We start from the raw sequence: 16,238 nt of genomic DNA, 5'->3' as shown, positions 1-16,238 counted from the left end.
GGCGAAATAAAAGATTTGATAGTTTCGTTTTAATGACTTTGATATAAATCGCACACCTTTTTTTCCGTCAAGCTTCCCAATGAAGAGGAAGCTTTATAAGGAAGCTTGGTAGAAGGAAGTTCGAGCGAGTATATCGTCACAAATGATGTACGTCTAAGTTTGGTAGATGATATTAGCATTTCCATATCATTGTAAAACGCGTTTAACTTTCACGCAGAAGTAACGCACTCATCTCATTAAGGGCCGATGTCCACGTAGCGGTTTTTTAGGCTCCGTGCACGCCGCTTCTACGCAAGGTACCCAGTATCAAATGGAGTAATGCACACGTATACTGCCGTCATACGCATATTTGTCCCATGTTTGTTTGACGTAACAACCATTGCACTTTCGCATGTATTTCGAATAATTTAGGAACAAACATCGCATGTTGAGTACCTTGCGTGGTCGCGGCGTGCACGTAGCTTGAAAAAACGCTACGTGGGCAGCAGCACTAATAAAAATGGACGGAAAGATAAAATTAGCGAAATCTTGTTTCGATAGATGTAGAACGATAATGTACTACACTATGTTCACACCTAGGGCCTGTAACATGTTATTTGGATAATTTGACGACACATCTCTTGCTGCGGGAATTGTAATAGTATGTTATTCACTCTTTTGTCTAAACGAAGTAGGTACTCCTTTGTAGTTAATTCCTTCTACATCGAGCCGCGATTACAATTTATTCAATTAATATATGTAAAAACACATACATTGAGTCATACGCTCATTACAATATTCAGAATTCGTTTCATTTTTTACTAGCACGCCACCTTGACCATCCTGAGAAATTTTATGTATTAAGTGACGGTTCATTTGAGAAAAACTGATAAGATTAATTGAACTCTTACACAGTTGTTTCGTCATCATCGTTCGGTCCGCTAAGAAAAAAAAAAGAAAAAGGAAAACACTGTAATACTGTATGGATATATGATATATAGGGTGGGTGTACCAATTGTCGCCATACATAAGAACAACTATTTAAAAAACAATAAGAAAAAGAAATGTGGGTGGACTTTATATATGAAGCGAAAAGTTTTACTTCCTGCTCCTTAGAACAGCTGTGAAAACCACAATGAAATTCGTTATTATCCTCAAAATTGATTAATCCATAATAGGAACGCATGCACCAGTCATGGCACTATTCTTAGTTTTGGTTCCTTACTTGGCAAATCCCATTGTTTTCTTATGGGAATGGCCAAATTGGGACCACTAGTGCGGCAACTGGTGCAAAGGACGTCAAAAATTAAGCAAAATCATTTTTTTTAAATTATGCTTTGCTTGTTTTGGTGGAAATCAAAGGTGTTATCGTATCATATGAATATGCTTTATCGATATGAACTTGGTTTGCGGTGATTTGATTGGCCATTTGACATATAAAGCACTAGTGCGACAACTGATGCTATAGCCTTAACTGGTACATCTAGCCTATATATCTACTCGAGTAGGATAGAAGTTAGTGCATGCTGTTTGATTTTGTATTGTGTTATTCCTACACGAAAGCATTAAAGCAACTACTTCTTTTTTAATTATTTCGTTTATTTAAGGCTCACTCGCCGCATCCAGCTGTACAGAGTCGTATTTCATCTTATACTAATAATTATTACATTAACCTTTTCAACAATTGCCTGATCCGTACAAGCTTTATTTAATTCCACCACGTTGTAAACTTTACAGGTACGTTTTTCGACCTCAACTGTAAGATCGTCTTCAGTGTCTCGTGCTTAACTCGACTTTTCAAGAACGAGACACTAAAGACGGCCTTACAGTTCAGGTCGAAGTCTAAAAACATATCTGTAAAGATTACAACTTGGTGGAATTAAATGATATAGTACTAATAACTGGTCTTACAATAGATTTTGCCAATTTAAATATTGTATTTCATTACACAACACCATCTAATACACTTTAAACATGAGCTCTCTGTGAAGGGTTTAAATAGCGGGACCTTGTCATGATGCTCTTGAGAACAAGAACTGTATCGAAACCGAAACTGCATTGCTTATCAATAATAATGGAGTAATTCAAACAGCACTTATACACTAAGGATACGGGGAATACTACAATAGATCTACGTGGCACAGCAGTGGCAGTGGCATACCCGACCAGGAAAAAAAAACTATTATAATATCTGTGTCAATGTTTCAAAATAGGTAAGATGAGGTGAATGTTACAATGAAATAAATAAGGCATACAATTAAAAAAAAGTATAATGTAAAATCATGTTACAATTCCATGCAAATTCAAACCTTACTTTGTTTTCGATGATATTTCAACGTATAGTTTATTCCAGGCTTTTTAGCCGTTCCCAACACCATCTGTTTAGTAGGAAATTATATAAAGTTGTTCATAGAAAGTAGACGAGAGGACATTGAAGATTGATACTTACTCGTTATTATCGTTTATATTAGTCAAAGGCGCCATTGGTTGAATTGTAGAAGAGTTGTTGAACCGGTGCATTGCATGATTGGTTCCATCGTTCGATCTCGTAGTTGTGTGGCTTGAATGATCTTCTTCTGCGGTGTAAGGAAAGTTGTATGGGTTTTTGTCGGAACCTTCCGACATACGGTCCGAATCAGCACCTTGTTTGTGACGTTGATAGTCGTTCTTCAATAAAGATTGAACACTGGATTTGAAGGACCCATGTGCATCTGATCTAGGACTGTACAAATCTGAAGATATTCGCTCTTTCGACATATACTGAGATTCAGCCTTGTAACCAAGAGTTCTAGATCTATCGTATAGAGATTCTTTGAGAGCATAAGGGCTTTCATGGTTGTACGAACGCATATGGTTGATAACTTGTGTTGAACCGGATAAGTGATTTAAGTCCCCACCGGTAACATAAGGCATTGTGTCATGCTGATGATTTCCTTCGTAATCTCTGTAACTATCTGCATACGTGTCGTTTCCTTGATCATTGTACTTTTTATGTCTTAAATCTTGGTTAGAGAAATTATAACCTTCTTGGATATTTTCTAGTATTGAAGGTGGCATGTTCATTCGAGTTTGATGTAAATATGATGTATCCGTTAAATCGGGATTCGGTAGAATGTTTTGTATTCCAGAGTTATGAGGATGTGCCTCATTATCGGATCCAGTATCTTGCGACCAACGACCAGCTGAAGAGAAGAATGTATGTCTAAGTCATTTCAATAATAGAACTGAACTAATTTCTGTTTAATAAGGCAAAACCCTGATCAATCCACCTAGCGGTGATGGTCCAATTTGGCCAATTTTCATTAACCACCAAAAATATAGTACACATACACCCATACGTACATACACACATAACAGACATCACCTCAATTCATCGAGATGAGTCGATTGGCATATAATATTATGGGTCTCGAGCCTTTTATTAAAAGTTCGGTTTTGTAGTGATCATATAGCCTTTACGTATACTTAGGGTCTGTCTCATTTGGAGAATTAAACTTAAAAGTGACAGTTCAAAAATTAAAAAATCACCCGGTAATAAGATTGGCTGGTGCTACCCAGCAATTCCAGTAAGACAACGAAGCAAAATGATTCGATATTAGTGCTGTCCAATGAGCAGCTCGAAGTAGCTCGAAGTTCTTCCCATCCCTCTCTTGCCCATTTGTTGACAAAAAAACGAGCAAAATTATGTCAAAAGTAATCTTGCTCTGCGAGCAGGGTTATTTGATAATTATTGAGATCCTACTCATCCTACTCGGTTGGCATTGCACAAAACAATGCGTGTAAAAGAGTTGGTTAAAAAATAGATTGCCAGAGTTCGACTATGTGCCTGGTGTTGGAGATTCGATCTCATCAGTAGCCTCCTAAGCTGCGGAGAACGACGGAGATCATTCGTAGCTTGGTAGGGAAAGCAACTCCACCGAAGGAAGTGGTTACCATGCAGTACATTTTTCGAACTAAATCTTGCACATATTGTGCAATTGCACAAATCGAGTTTCAGACATAGTAATTAATTTCCTTTGATTGTACTTATGAAAAGGACTATGCTGCCACCAAATTTCTTGTGCTGTACAGACAAAAACAATGAAAATTCCATATCAAAATTGTTGTTATGTTAGCCTTATGCAAGATTTCTACTTTTCCAGCCTTTCGTGGCTTTATGGAAATTCCGGTAAATATTGCTTATCGGGACAGTTGTATACCGAAAAATATAACATTTTGGAGATTTCTTCAGTTGAAATTCCTGATAATACTATATTGCTATGCGTGTCCAAAAGTGATAAGATGAGAATGATAATTACCGTTAGTTGCAATCAAGTACGATTCTGGAACTTGACTCGACCATCGTGTTGCATTGACATTAGGAAAAAGCTAAAACAGGAAAACGATTTATTTTTTTTAATTCATATTTTATAATTCTTTAATAATGATTTGATACATACCTGAGGGCTCTGCACAACATGCAGTTCTGGTGGCGTAGTGACTACATGTTCGGTAATATTTGGGAGATATCCAGTGGAGCAGACACCAGAACTGCGATGTGTGCTACTATTACGACCTACACGGGATTCTTCATCATCACTCGAATGACTGGATGCTAGTTCCAAACTTCTGCCATCTGTTTCGCTTCCAGAATCTGAATCTCGTCTATGACGTCGTCCTTTCCTGGCGTGCGGGGAACCGTCGTTGGATTCTTTGATTTTCGCATTCCCTTTCCATCGTAACCACGCATGTAAGAAGGCACCCCGTCGCTGTTAGAATTATAATTCGATGTGGACGTCGATGTGTGTTGAAATTGTCCATCACTCCTGTGAAAATAAATTAATATTCAAACTTATCTTTTCAATAAACTTAAGTATAGCAAACCTATATGGGCTGGAACTAGTTTTGGCTGTACTTCTGGATGTCGTGCTGGAAGTGCTAATTCCTATATTCCTTCGTGCAGTCTCGTATTGGCTTGCAAATCCAGGAGTTTTGGAGTTTGTCCAATGTTTTGAGAGCTACTGCTGACTGCTAAAGATGAATCAAGCAGAGGAACTTTTCTTCCTAGGCATCTCAACAATGTTCTGTGGAGATTTTCTCGCACACGCTTATTTATTATGCAGTACCCAATTATGGAAAAAAACGCATGTATGATTACAACTACTGAAAGCAAAACTTTTAACGTTTGCGAACTTTCGGATGCGGCTAACACTGCAAGAACCCACATAATACCCATTAAAGGTAATGACACTACAGAAAGCCACAGCAGCGTTCGAAGATTTCCAAATCCTAGAACATGGTCCTTTATCGTGAAAGCAGCCTTCACTGACAGGAACAGTATCAGAAGATTCAAAACCGACATAATAACGATTGGTCCTACTAACCACCATATTACAGACTCGTATACCGATAACCAGCAACTGAAAAAGAGCAGAATGAGAATAGAAAGCTACTCAAAACATAATCTATACATACAACATATTATTTCCATATTCATGGACGCGCACCCCTACAGAAAGTCCTACCAGAAGTGCCGGTGCGCCATATCCAAGCGTGTAATAGAAACCCATGGGACCATGGTTAATATCGCGCATTTCTGTCAACATACGATACAAATGCACACAGTCTACTGTAGTCCACGCGAATGACGCTAGCCAAGCGTAATGTAGCACTATCGCAACCAACTTGCATGAGAACTGGGAAAGACATGACAATATTTAAAAAGAGTTCCATGACGTACCACGGTAAAATATATCACTCGACTGCAATTTCATGGGATCACACACAGTATTGGAGCAGCTGTTTCTTGACCGTCTATTGATATCGATTCCCAACTTCTTCCACGATTCTCCTCCTACCCAGCAACTAAAAGTGATTCTGTGGATGTAGATTGCCATCGGAGGATACAATGCGGATAGTGGAAGGTGGACCCACCGGGTTATCCCCAATATGTTAATGTGGGTGAGCAGAGAGCATGGACAGGTGAAATTTTACGTTACACAGTGTTCCTGTCCTGTTTCCGCCAATATCTGCACCGGTGTAACCATGCGTCATCGCCATTTTTCCCGGCGTTTATCAACGTAGATGAGACTCCAGATCACGTGGTATTCTCGGTCAACATCACAGAGCGAATGTGTCACGAAGAAGGCATATGGAATGCGATAAGCAGAGTAATGACGTAAATACTGTCGGAGCTGTAGCGTAGATAGAGACGGGATCAGCGAATAAGTGTCGGTTCAGGGGAGTATCCAACGCAGTGCGAAGGGTTTGGCCTCGGGTCGTCGGGGCCTACCGGAATCGTCGAACTGACCTCGGCACTCGAAGAAGAAGAAAGCGCTTTGGGTATGTAGGGCACCGCCAGTGCGGACGTTATTCACCACCGGAACTGTCGAAGTTTCCTTCACAGACGCCGAGTGATCGAGATATTGCAAGCCAGCCAGTCGGCGAACTAGCCTAAGCTAGGGGTCGGAATTTAAGAAATACTTTAACACAGTACAGCAACAGTTCGCTAACTCGGCGCCTTTTAACTGGACTGTTTTTAACTGGGCGTTCGCTAACTGGGCCAAAGCCCAGTTAAAAAGCAGTTATCCGTCAAAAACAACAACAAGACTCGGTGACGAGGGGATTCTGAATGGAATATTCTTTAAGCTTAATGTAAAACACGATCACAACAATGCATCGCGAATTCCCTCGTCAGCCCAGTTAAAAAGCGGCGTTCGTTAACTGGACTGGTGTTTTAGCCCAGTTAGCGAACGGTTGCTGTATAAGCCTTTGATGTTGGATGAGCACAGAAAAAAATACCCAAAATACCACTTGCCATATTATACTTTATATACTGGAAAATAGGTCATTCTGTAGAGGACCGTTTGGGAAAAACACGATATGCAAAAGTGAAAAATTGATATGGAATTACATTGGATGATTCTTTCAAATATTCCACTCTGAAAAGCAGTCTTATGTTAAATATTTTCCCGCAGTACGATTTGAGCATTAAATGGGTACTAAAATTAGTTCAACATATATTTACCTCGTTGTCGACCAATTCTTTCCGTGCTTGGATTCCGACGAAAATAGCATCTCGGCGATAAAAAATACAAAACAGCAAATTCTGATGGATGGTATTCGAGTTTGTTTGCAGGCCACGCAAAAGCGCTAGGGAAATAATGACGGAGAACAGCACCGGTAGTGAGATCAGGAACGCCGAAAACGATGTAATTTGTACCAACAGTGATGGTTCAGGAATGATTTCTGGATCAATTACGTCCACTAATACGGCATAGCTGGATATTTGACTGCAGGTGCAATTGATGAAGACGCTTTCATTTGTAGCTAATGATTCATAATCGGGAATGTCGGTTTGACAGCCTAGCCGGGTCCATAGGTTTACGTGAGCGTTCCAGCGCACACACTGAGGATTCGATCGAGGCCCAAACCAATTTCTTGGTATATGCAACCACATTTGTAATTTTATCGGTTGAGGTAGATGAGGACTGCCTAATGGTCTGTATTCAATCGGTTTATCAAGAATCGAAGTATCGGACTGTAATTTGGAAACACTACGCTTCCTTATTTTAGTGTATACCGTTTCGTCAATTCCGTATGTTGCTTCGTTATTAGCGGTACCGGAAGATAAAACTACTGTATCCGGAGGATTAGAGGTTTCGAATGGATTTTCATCAATGCTCATTATAATTTCTGGGTGCTCGTCCAAGGTTTCCAAATTATCATGATCACTCATATCATGAATCGAAATTTTTATTTCATTAGATAACTTTTCATTGGAATGTTCATGGATGGGGGTTGCAAACACTTCGGAATCTTTCGTGGACGATTTGTCCGAAGAACCTGGAAGCTCGTTTGTAGGATTCTCGAAACCTTTTCTATCTATATTAGGTACAAGTATGTTGAGCGTTAGGACAGGGCTTGCTATTTGTACATCCACACCCCATCTGCGGGTGATAGTTTCATCGAAATTTAATGGGAAAAGTGCTCCTGCATCCTTGTACTGTGCATATCCAACGATTGCTCTATAATCACTTATTGAATTGATGACTTCATTTTGTCGGGCTGTGTAATTCCTAACATATCCAGCGGAATCAGTATTTTGCTATATCGATCGAATTTTGTCTTATCTTGGATGTAATTGTTGTATTTTGGGAACGATATCAGAGGATATTTCTGCTTAGATGTGTGTTGCAGAAACAAACTGGTATCTGGCAATATAACACTTTCGGTAGTATACATATTGGATTTACTATTCCTATGGTATCCAGTCAGCAATTGTGGCTCAAATCCGAATAATGATTCCGCAGTAACAATATTCAGCCCATAAGCCATATTGTCGTGCACTATTTCAAACGGATTCGTGTAAGTATCATGCTGTGAGCGACCCAGTATGAGCATATATTTGTTGAACGCTTCAACCAAATCATTGGGGCCTCTTTGGGTAAAATCAATCACTCTTTTCCATTCATTCATGTATTGAGCGTCCAAAATGACTCCGGCACTTTCTACAAGATTCTTAATATAATGTTTATCTTGACTGTGGGACAGATTCAAACCGTTTTGTCTGGATTCGTAATTGATCAATTCTTGCAACAGCCTTTCAGTTATCAGAATGTCAGCACCATACAATTTCGTCTGCATCGTATTCTGCATATCATACAAATAATCGAATTCGAAATCATTCTGCTGCCACAGAGAGTTTTTCGACGAAAATGATGATTCGAATGCAAATGTCCGGAATGAATTTTGGCTATCTTCTTTTACATGTCTGAAACTAGTAGTAGCACTCTGTAAACTAGCAGCAATTTTAACTGATATAAATGTATTTAATTCAAGTCCTTCAGTTTCAATCTGAGATAGCTGCTTTCGAAGATCCAAGAATTTTTCGGATGTGCAATTAAACATGTCTGGTTGGCCCCATCCTCCCTGCTCTATATCGCATTTTCTAACTCCTTTACCTCTAGCGGGTAACGGACAATTTTCCATAGCCATTTCACCAAAAGTTGTTCTTGGCCACCATACTACAGCGGAAAATGATTTGGGACAAGCATCATACACTACCTCACATCCGTTCAGAGTTACTTCTGCATATGGATTAGAGCACGAATCACAACGCCTTCCTATCACTCCTTCTCGGCACTCACATTGACCAGAGTTTGTACAAGATTTTCCATATGACCCTACGGCATAACATTCGCAAGGAAGACAAGATGTGTCGTTTTCCATTTGATAATGGTTCTCACGACAGTAGCATTGGCCAGTTAATTTGTTACAATCGGGATGATAACCTTGCTTCAAATTACACTTGCAAGGTCCACATCCTCGTTCTCCCCACCATCCGGCAGGGCATGGTTGTTGAGTTGTGATTTCACAATAGTCACCAGAATTAGCAGTGCTATTGCATTGACAACGATAACCCTTTTTAGTTGTCATATCAGCACGGCACTGCCCATTGTCGGAGCAGGGTTTGGCCGTACATATAGGTAAACAGTTTTCTCCAACATAGCCGTGGATGCACTCACAATGTGCCTCGTCCCAACTAATGACACAGTTTGAATGTTCCGGGCAGCTATCTGGACATTTGGCATTTGACGTACATCCATCAATCACATTTTCTCGGATGGTTGGACGATTAAGAACCGACTGAGTTCCTCCTACACGAACATCTTGTATGCAACCTTCGTAGAAACCGTAGTCACCATATCCAGAAATGCTGCTCTCTGAACCTCCGATCACTATTCTGCCGACGTACATGCCTTGTATTTTTTGAGTCATTGGCAGCAAACCGGCTCGTTGGCCATAGTCCACAGACAGCGATACTTCTGTTCCCAACCACTTGATTTCTATCCTATGCCATTTTCCGTCTGCTAGATTAGTTCCGGCAAGAAACATTGGTTCAGAATTATACGTGTAATACAGCACACCATTCCGCAAAGAAACAATCACCGAACTATTTTGACCTACTTGTGTTTGCATCAGGAAAGCATCTTTTTGGCGAGTTCTGATTGAAAGGGCAGTAAGCCACGGTAATTGTATCGGGCGAAGTAATGGATTGAAGCTTAGAATTCCATCTCCGTTGAAACGCCAAGGTAATGTAACCGATTCTTGACATGCGTTTCCCGTATATCCATCCGGACAATCACATTCCCATCCTTCGCCCCATCCTTCGCGGCAAGTTCCACCATTGAAACATGGCTCAGATGCGCATGAAGATGATTTTTGTGGACACCCTGCGATTGTTCCATTGTCGGCGATAAATGAATTCAAATCTACATACCGATGGTCGATGTAAAGATCCGCAATGCATCCGATAAAATCATGAGATTGTATTTGAAAATGTGCTGGAATTCTCGGTAGTCCACCGACCTGTAGAGGTCCAGTAAGATCCAAAAATCGGTGACATGATTCAGTTAGTGATGCACATCGTCGATCCAACATCATTGTAGTCTGATTAGCACAATTCCAACGCTGTCCTAGACTTGCTAGCGCCAATGCAATGTCACAGTTATCTATAGATAAGGTGACGGAACGGTTGAAATAATTCACTTCCACCATATGCCAATTTCCATCAGACACTCGTTTATCTTGATCGACAACAACCGATTCAATTTTGTCCCCAAGTGAGAAAGAAAATGTTACTTTTCCGTTAATTATCTCTAACGCAATGAAATCGTGTTGCTCGTTATATCTTCCGTTATATAGAAGAAGTCCGTTTTCACGTACTGTAGCGAAGCTTATCTTAATGTTGAATCTGTGCCGTTGTTTCAGACTTGTGAATGTAAGGAACGAACTCCTAGAGAACGATCGCGATATTAGTTCGCATGTTTTAGTATACGACGGACTATGAGGGGTATTAAGCGTATGAGAAAGTTGTTAAAATATTTACCCTGTTGGTCGATAAGATAGTGCTATTTTCTTCAGCCGAAGAAGGCGTCCTTACTTGCGAAAATTTCCGGGAGAAGGAGAGTGGTACCTCGTTGTGCTCTCCCGTAGTTGCTGCAGGCGATGTGTCCGCTCGCTGGACAGGTATTGTCGGTATGACTGTAGATCAGCTGCAGCTTCTGCTGGCCCAATTCCGTATTACTGATGTACTTGGATGAATATTTGATGTAGATGTTCTGGTAAAGTCGGCAGTCCTTCAGATGCAAGGAGCATCCTGATGCTCGTTGAGTCATTCCTCGACGCATACATTAGCAGACTGGTCCTTCATGTATGCCAAAACAACCGGACAACCTTCATAATCCTCGGGTCACGTAGTCTGGCTTTAAGGAAACGGCCGTCTCCTTCGGTGGATTGCTGAGTCAGACGGACGATGGGTGGTCTCATCGGATCTAACTCAAATTGGCTGTCAGGATTCGGTAGTTGTGTTTCCTGTTGTTGTTGTTGTTGCTGGTATATTTGGTGTTGTTGATGATTTTGTTCTTGTTGTTGTCGTAGATGCTGTTGTTGTTGTTGCTGGTGCTGTTGCTGAAGGCTTTGCAGATTTCCGATATTTGGTTCACTCTGTTGGTTGAGGATTGGTGGAGGTGTGGGTTTTGTTTTTTTGGCCGGGTTTATCGTTTCACCTTTTTTGAAATTGATGAACGATTTTGCAGCAGGAGCAGAGAGAGCTGCAATTGGGTGGTCTGTAGATGCTGGGGGTCCGGAAAATTGATGCTTTGCCATTACGAGCAGCTGTTTGTCTGTAGATTTGTTGTTATTGTTGTTGTTTTTGCTGGTGTAGGAAGTTGTAACGTTGTTTTTGCTTCTTATTGGTGGAGCTTTTTGTTTATGATGTCTTTTACTGTTAGTCGCCTTTTCATTCAGTGGATTATTGGTGAGGGTGTTTCTGGAGATTTCATGCTGCCGGTATTCTTCCAGTTTTTCCAGTCTGGGCTCCAGCTGCATTTTTTCCTGGCAGAAAGCATTTCCAACCAGCTTTATTAAGGTGTCTAACACAACTTCCCTTTACTTGCGCCAGTTTTGCGCGTCGCTCAGCGAAAAGCTCTGCAATGGCATCACGCGAAATTTTCTGCCGGGCAGGAGATGGGTTTGGTTGGTGCTGTTTTACTTTGATGTTGAGTGGAGATTGTGGATTGTGAGCCCCAGCAACTAAATTATTTTCAGTGGAGTTTTTGTCTTGGGATTCCTCTGCTAGTTCATCCGCCAAAGTCTTGTCTGCGAGCGTTGAGATTTTGTCAGTACTGCAGTCAATATTGGAAATAGCAGCAGAAACTGACCTGACCTCCTCTAAGAGTTGCTCACTCAAAGAAATTAAGTGAGGGAAGTCTCCAGTTGTGCTTCGTTTTGCTACTGCTGATGTAATTTCAGTTATTGCCGCAGTCACAGCTGACTTGGTTAAAGTTACCAAGTCGCTCTTGACTGCATTCATGAGGTCCGGCAGCAAGTCTGTTGAGTGTTCTGCTTCCGTTGTTGTTGTTGTTGCTGTTGTTGTTGCAGCTGCTGCCGAATTGGCGGTCTTTTCCACAGTCGTACAGGTGAATGCTGAAGGTGTGTCAAGTAGGGCTGATAATTTATTTTTTATTTTCGTAGCACAATTTTTGCTGCTGTTGGCGACGTTAGAAATGTTTTGCTTAATAGTACCAAACATTTTTTCTACGCGTTCAAGCGTTTCGTCATGAGTAGCAGCTAAGCTTTCGTAGTTAGAAAGCAGTTTATGGTTTGCAGACAAAGTGCGCTCAATGTCTGCTTTGATATTAAAGAAGGATTCTGCTAAATGTTGCAGGTTTTGTTCAAAGGTGAACTTTTCCTGACAGTCTTGACATAGTGGGAGCATGAAAGTCCGCAATACTTCCTCGTGATTGCGCTGTACTCCTACGCATGCTGCGTGAAATGTACGTCTGCAACTGCCGTGACATCGCCAAAGAAAACGATTATCGTTTTGTGCACAGTTCACCATTCCACACTTCATTGTCACACGCGGGTACTTACTTACGAGAGAAAAAAAAACGAACGCGGAGGTCGCGCGCGGTCAGTTAATAATATTTATAAAAAAAGTCAAAATAATAAAATTATATACACGAGCGCTAAAAAAGCGCGTCCGAACTCAAAGGTGGTTCAGAATGCAATGATAACCCATGCTAATGGGTTATCTATTAAAGGGAATATGGGTCTCACTTAACCGTTCTATATAATAATCTGATAACGTTTCTTACCTGGGTCAACTTTATAACGGGTCTCAAATAATGAAAAAGCTTCTAATAACTTAACTAGCTTTATATAACTATTAGAGGAGTAAAACTATTTATAATAATTTTGTTTTTGTTCGTATTAGCTCCATAGCTACTTACTAGCTCTAGTTTTAAATAAAAATCCACTAACTAGAGCTTACCGACAACTTGTAAAACTTTTAATATCCAAAAACCAAAACGATCCGACACAATGGAGCACTCCAATAAAAGTGATTCGATTTTGCTAGGTTTTATTCGGCCAGGTCTTAATACCTTATATACCTAATAAGCTCATCGAATATAATTGCGAAACTACCTAGAGCAATTGTTATATGCAACCTTGAGCGAGTTAATAGCATTGGTTTTCTAGATAGGAAAAATTTGAATATTTTAGATTTTCTCGTCTACACATTTTTTGTTTAATTCGAGCAGTTTAGGATGGGATCAGTGGCGTAGCCAGAAAATTGGTGTGGGGTTGGGTGGCGGTTGGTGTTTCATGAAAAAAAATTGTTCTAAAAAATTTTGTCACTGGGGGGGTATGTCCAAAACCACCCCCGTGACTACGCCACTGGATGGGATGTATTGGTATTGGGTTCAAGTGGCTCTAAAGTCCCTTGCAAAATGAATAGTGGAACCAAAGGCGCCGAATCTCATATTCTTTAATAAGGTTGTAAATCAATCGTTACACAACAAAAAGCAATTTATAGCACATCTTTATTAGTTTCATTACATTCATTTTCAATTTAGCGTAGAAATGGTGAAACTAATTAAATCAACCAATCAACTATTGATTTAAAATTAAGAACTTGTTTTCATTTTCCTCTAACTTAAGCTACGCCAAATAACATTTATTTTGGCATTTTTGAAAACGAAAGGGAAGGGTTAAGATTGAGGTAGTATAATAACTGCTAAAACATGTAATGAAGGGTGAGGGTGACAAGTGCTTCTTAAAAATAATGTTTTTAGTAATACTTAATATTTCAACAGACTTTTATGGATTTCTTTCAATTAATCACTAGTGTATGAAAGTATATGAATTACACGCTTTAATTTGGAAACATTTAAGTCACCTTACTCATCTCTTTTGCCATTTATGATACCTTGGTACATATACACAAATTTCTGTCACTGGGTTTGCTCAGTTCATTACGGAGTATTCTGCGAAGTATATCACAATACAATAAAATAAATTAAACCTATACAATTAGTTTTATAATCTCACTTTTGTTTTACGGTTCAAATGCACTTCATGTTTTTGCCCAATATGGGCCTATTTTAAGCATCTGATTCGGATAAAAAAAAAACATAAAATTATTTTAAAAACGTGCCAAATTTGATTAAACTTAAATAAAAGGGATGGTTTGTTAAGAGGCTATTCTACTGATCAGAGTTGTCAAACTTGGCATGCTGGGGAATTATGGCACAATTTACCCAGCTAATAAAACATATTTAGGTTAATTTTAATCAAAATTATGTTCTTTATACAAGCACCTGTACTCAATACTTATTCGATAACAAGTGACAGTAATGAGAATATATTCTAATATACAATACATTTGTTTCTCATAGACTTATAATTGTAAGTATTTCTTATACAACGCTTTCTCAGAAAACCATAAAAGCAGTATAAGTTGCATTCGGTTTATTCAGTCTTCCTTCGATTCAATGACATGGATATAATTATTTACAGCAATTTGATGTGAAACCATAATACGACCGGTCTTTCCGAAAATAATTAGACCGTCTGAAAAATCTACGTTTTCAAAACTTCGTTTTTTAAAAAGATTTGTTTACTACTGGATCAATTTTCAATCTATCATCTCGAACTGGATGCTTTTTTTAAGTTTCTCCAATCTCAATGTGCATGGAGACGCATGGTTGCTGACCTACATTGTAATCGGTTTCGGAACAACTTACCCAACATATCTAATTTTTTAAACATAAAATTGAAAACTTCTTTCGACCTAAAATATGAAAACTAGGATGATTTTGCAAGGAAAGACAACAAATTGTATTGTGATTTATCCATAAAAAATCGAATAAATCGAATCCATATAAAATCAAAAGAATAATAACTTTTAACTACTGCGCTACGATCCTTCCAACGAAATAAACTCTAAAGCGTGTAAAAATACAAAACTGAAATACGTAATGAACTTATAAATACCTAAAATACCCCCACAGACAAGTGATAATTCTCGCTTTATTCTGTTTATTTTGTGTTGGGGACCGCACAGCTGTGTAGGACAAGTTGAAATGCATCATCAGAACTAGTGCTCCCCACGTTTGGAGCTTTTTAAAAGAAATTTATCATGAGGTTTAGCCTCCCGAATCAGTTCTTTATTATGACAGCTTGCGAAAAAAGTATCTCACGATATGCTACATATCGAAAATGTATACAGAGATGACAATTGAGAGAATTTTTCATTCTCTTTTGGATTCATTCCAGCAGAACAGCGCTCTTTAGCATTTATTTCTCGAAGATTGAAAATCAACCTAATACCTAGTTTATATTTACTTTTTTTGGAAATAGTTTTTTTTTCGAAAATGTCGAAATGTCGGCCATCCTAACCATCTTGTAACTGGTTACCCTTCTAATGGGGGAACTAAAAAAAATACGGATCTTATTATTTTCAGAAGAGAACAATTCTCCGAAAATCGGATAGATGATAGATCATATATAGGTTTCGCATGGATGTTTGCTAATTGGGTTTTCTTTATTTGAGGCGCTTTTTAGTGAGGGTTCGCTAATTAAACACAATTAAAAGATTGCCAAACCTCAAGATTCAATGTCAACAAACTTCGACGTTGTGTTGGGCAGCAATGACGTTTGTCAGAACGCCTCAAATAGCGAACGGCATTCGTTAATTGGGGTGCGGTCATGCCTCAACTCAATTAGCAAGTGATCACTATATATATATATATATATATATATATATATATATATATATATATATATATATATATATATATATATATATATATATATATATATATATATATATATATATATATATATATATATATATATATATATATATATATATATATATATATGCTTGCTGACTTTGATTTTTTATTCAGGCGTAGATAATAGCGAAAATA

General features: G+C 38.9%; 1 protein-coding gene across 1 annotated transcript; it reads right to left on the bottom strand.

Moving 5' to 3' along the window:
• Positions 1–633: 633 nt before the first annotated feature.
• LOC134209577 (protocadherin-like wing polarity protein stan) lies at positions 634–11,138 on the bottom strand. Its single transcript, XM_062685574.1, is given in 12 exon segments — positions 634–920; positions 2,429–3,161; positions 4,278–4,347; positions 4,419–4,675; positions 4,678–4,784; positions 4,843–4,957; positions 4,960–5,378; positions 5,434–5,654; positions 6,986–8,065; positions 9,267–9,358; positions 9,486–9,923; positions 10,937–11,138. Coding segments are annotated over 12 exon segments (3,768 nt in total). The 3' UTR covers positions 634–886.
• Between the last annotated feature and the right edge of the window lie 5,100 nt (positions 11,139–16,238).

The sequence above is a fragment of the Armigeres subalbatus genome, chromosome 2 (assembly GCF_024139115.2).
Source record: "Armigeres subalbatus isolate Guangzhou_Male chromosome 2, GZ_Asu_2, whole genome shotgun sequence".
NCBI classification, from domain to species: domain Eukaryota; kingdom Metazoa; phylum Arthropoda; class Insecta; order Diptera; family Culicidae; genus Armigeres; species Armigeres subalbatus.
This window is presented reverse-complemented; position numbering and strand designations above follow the sequence as displayed.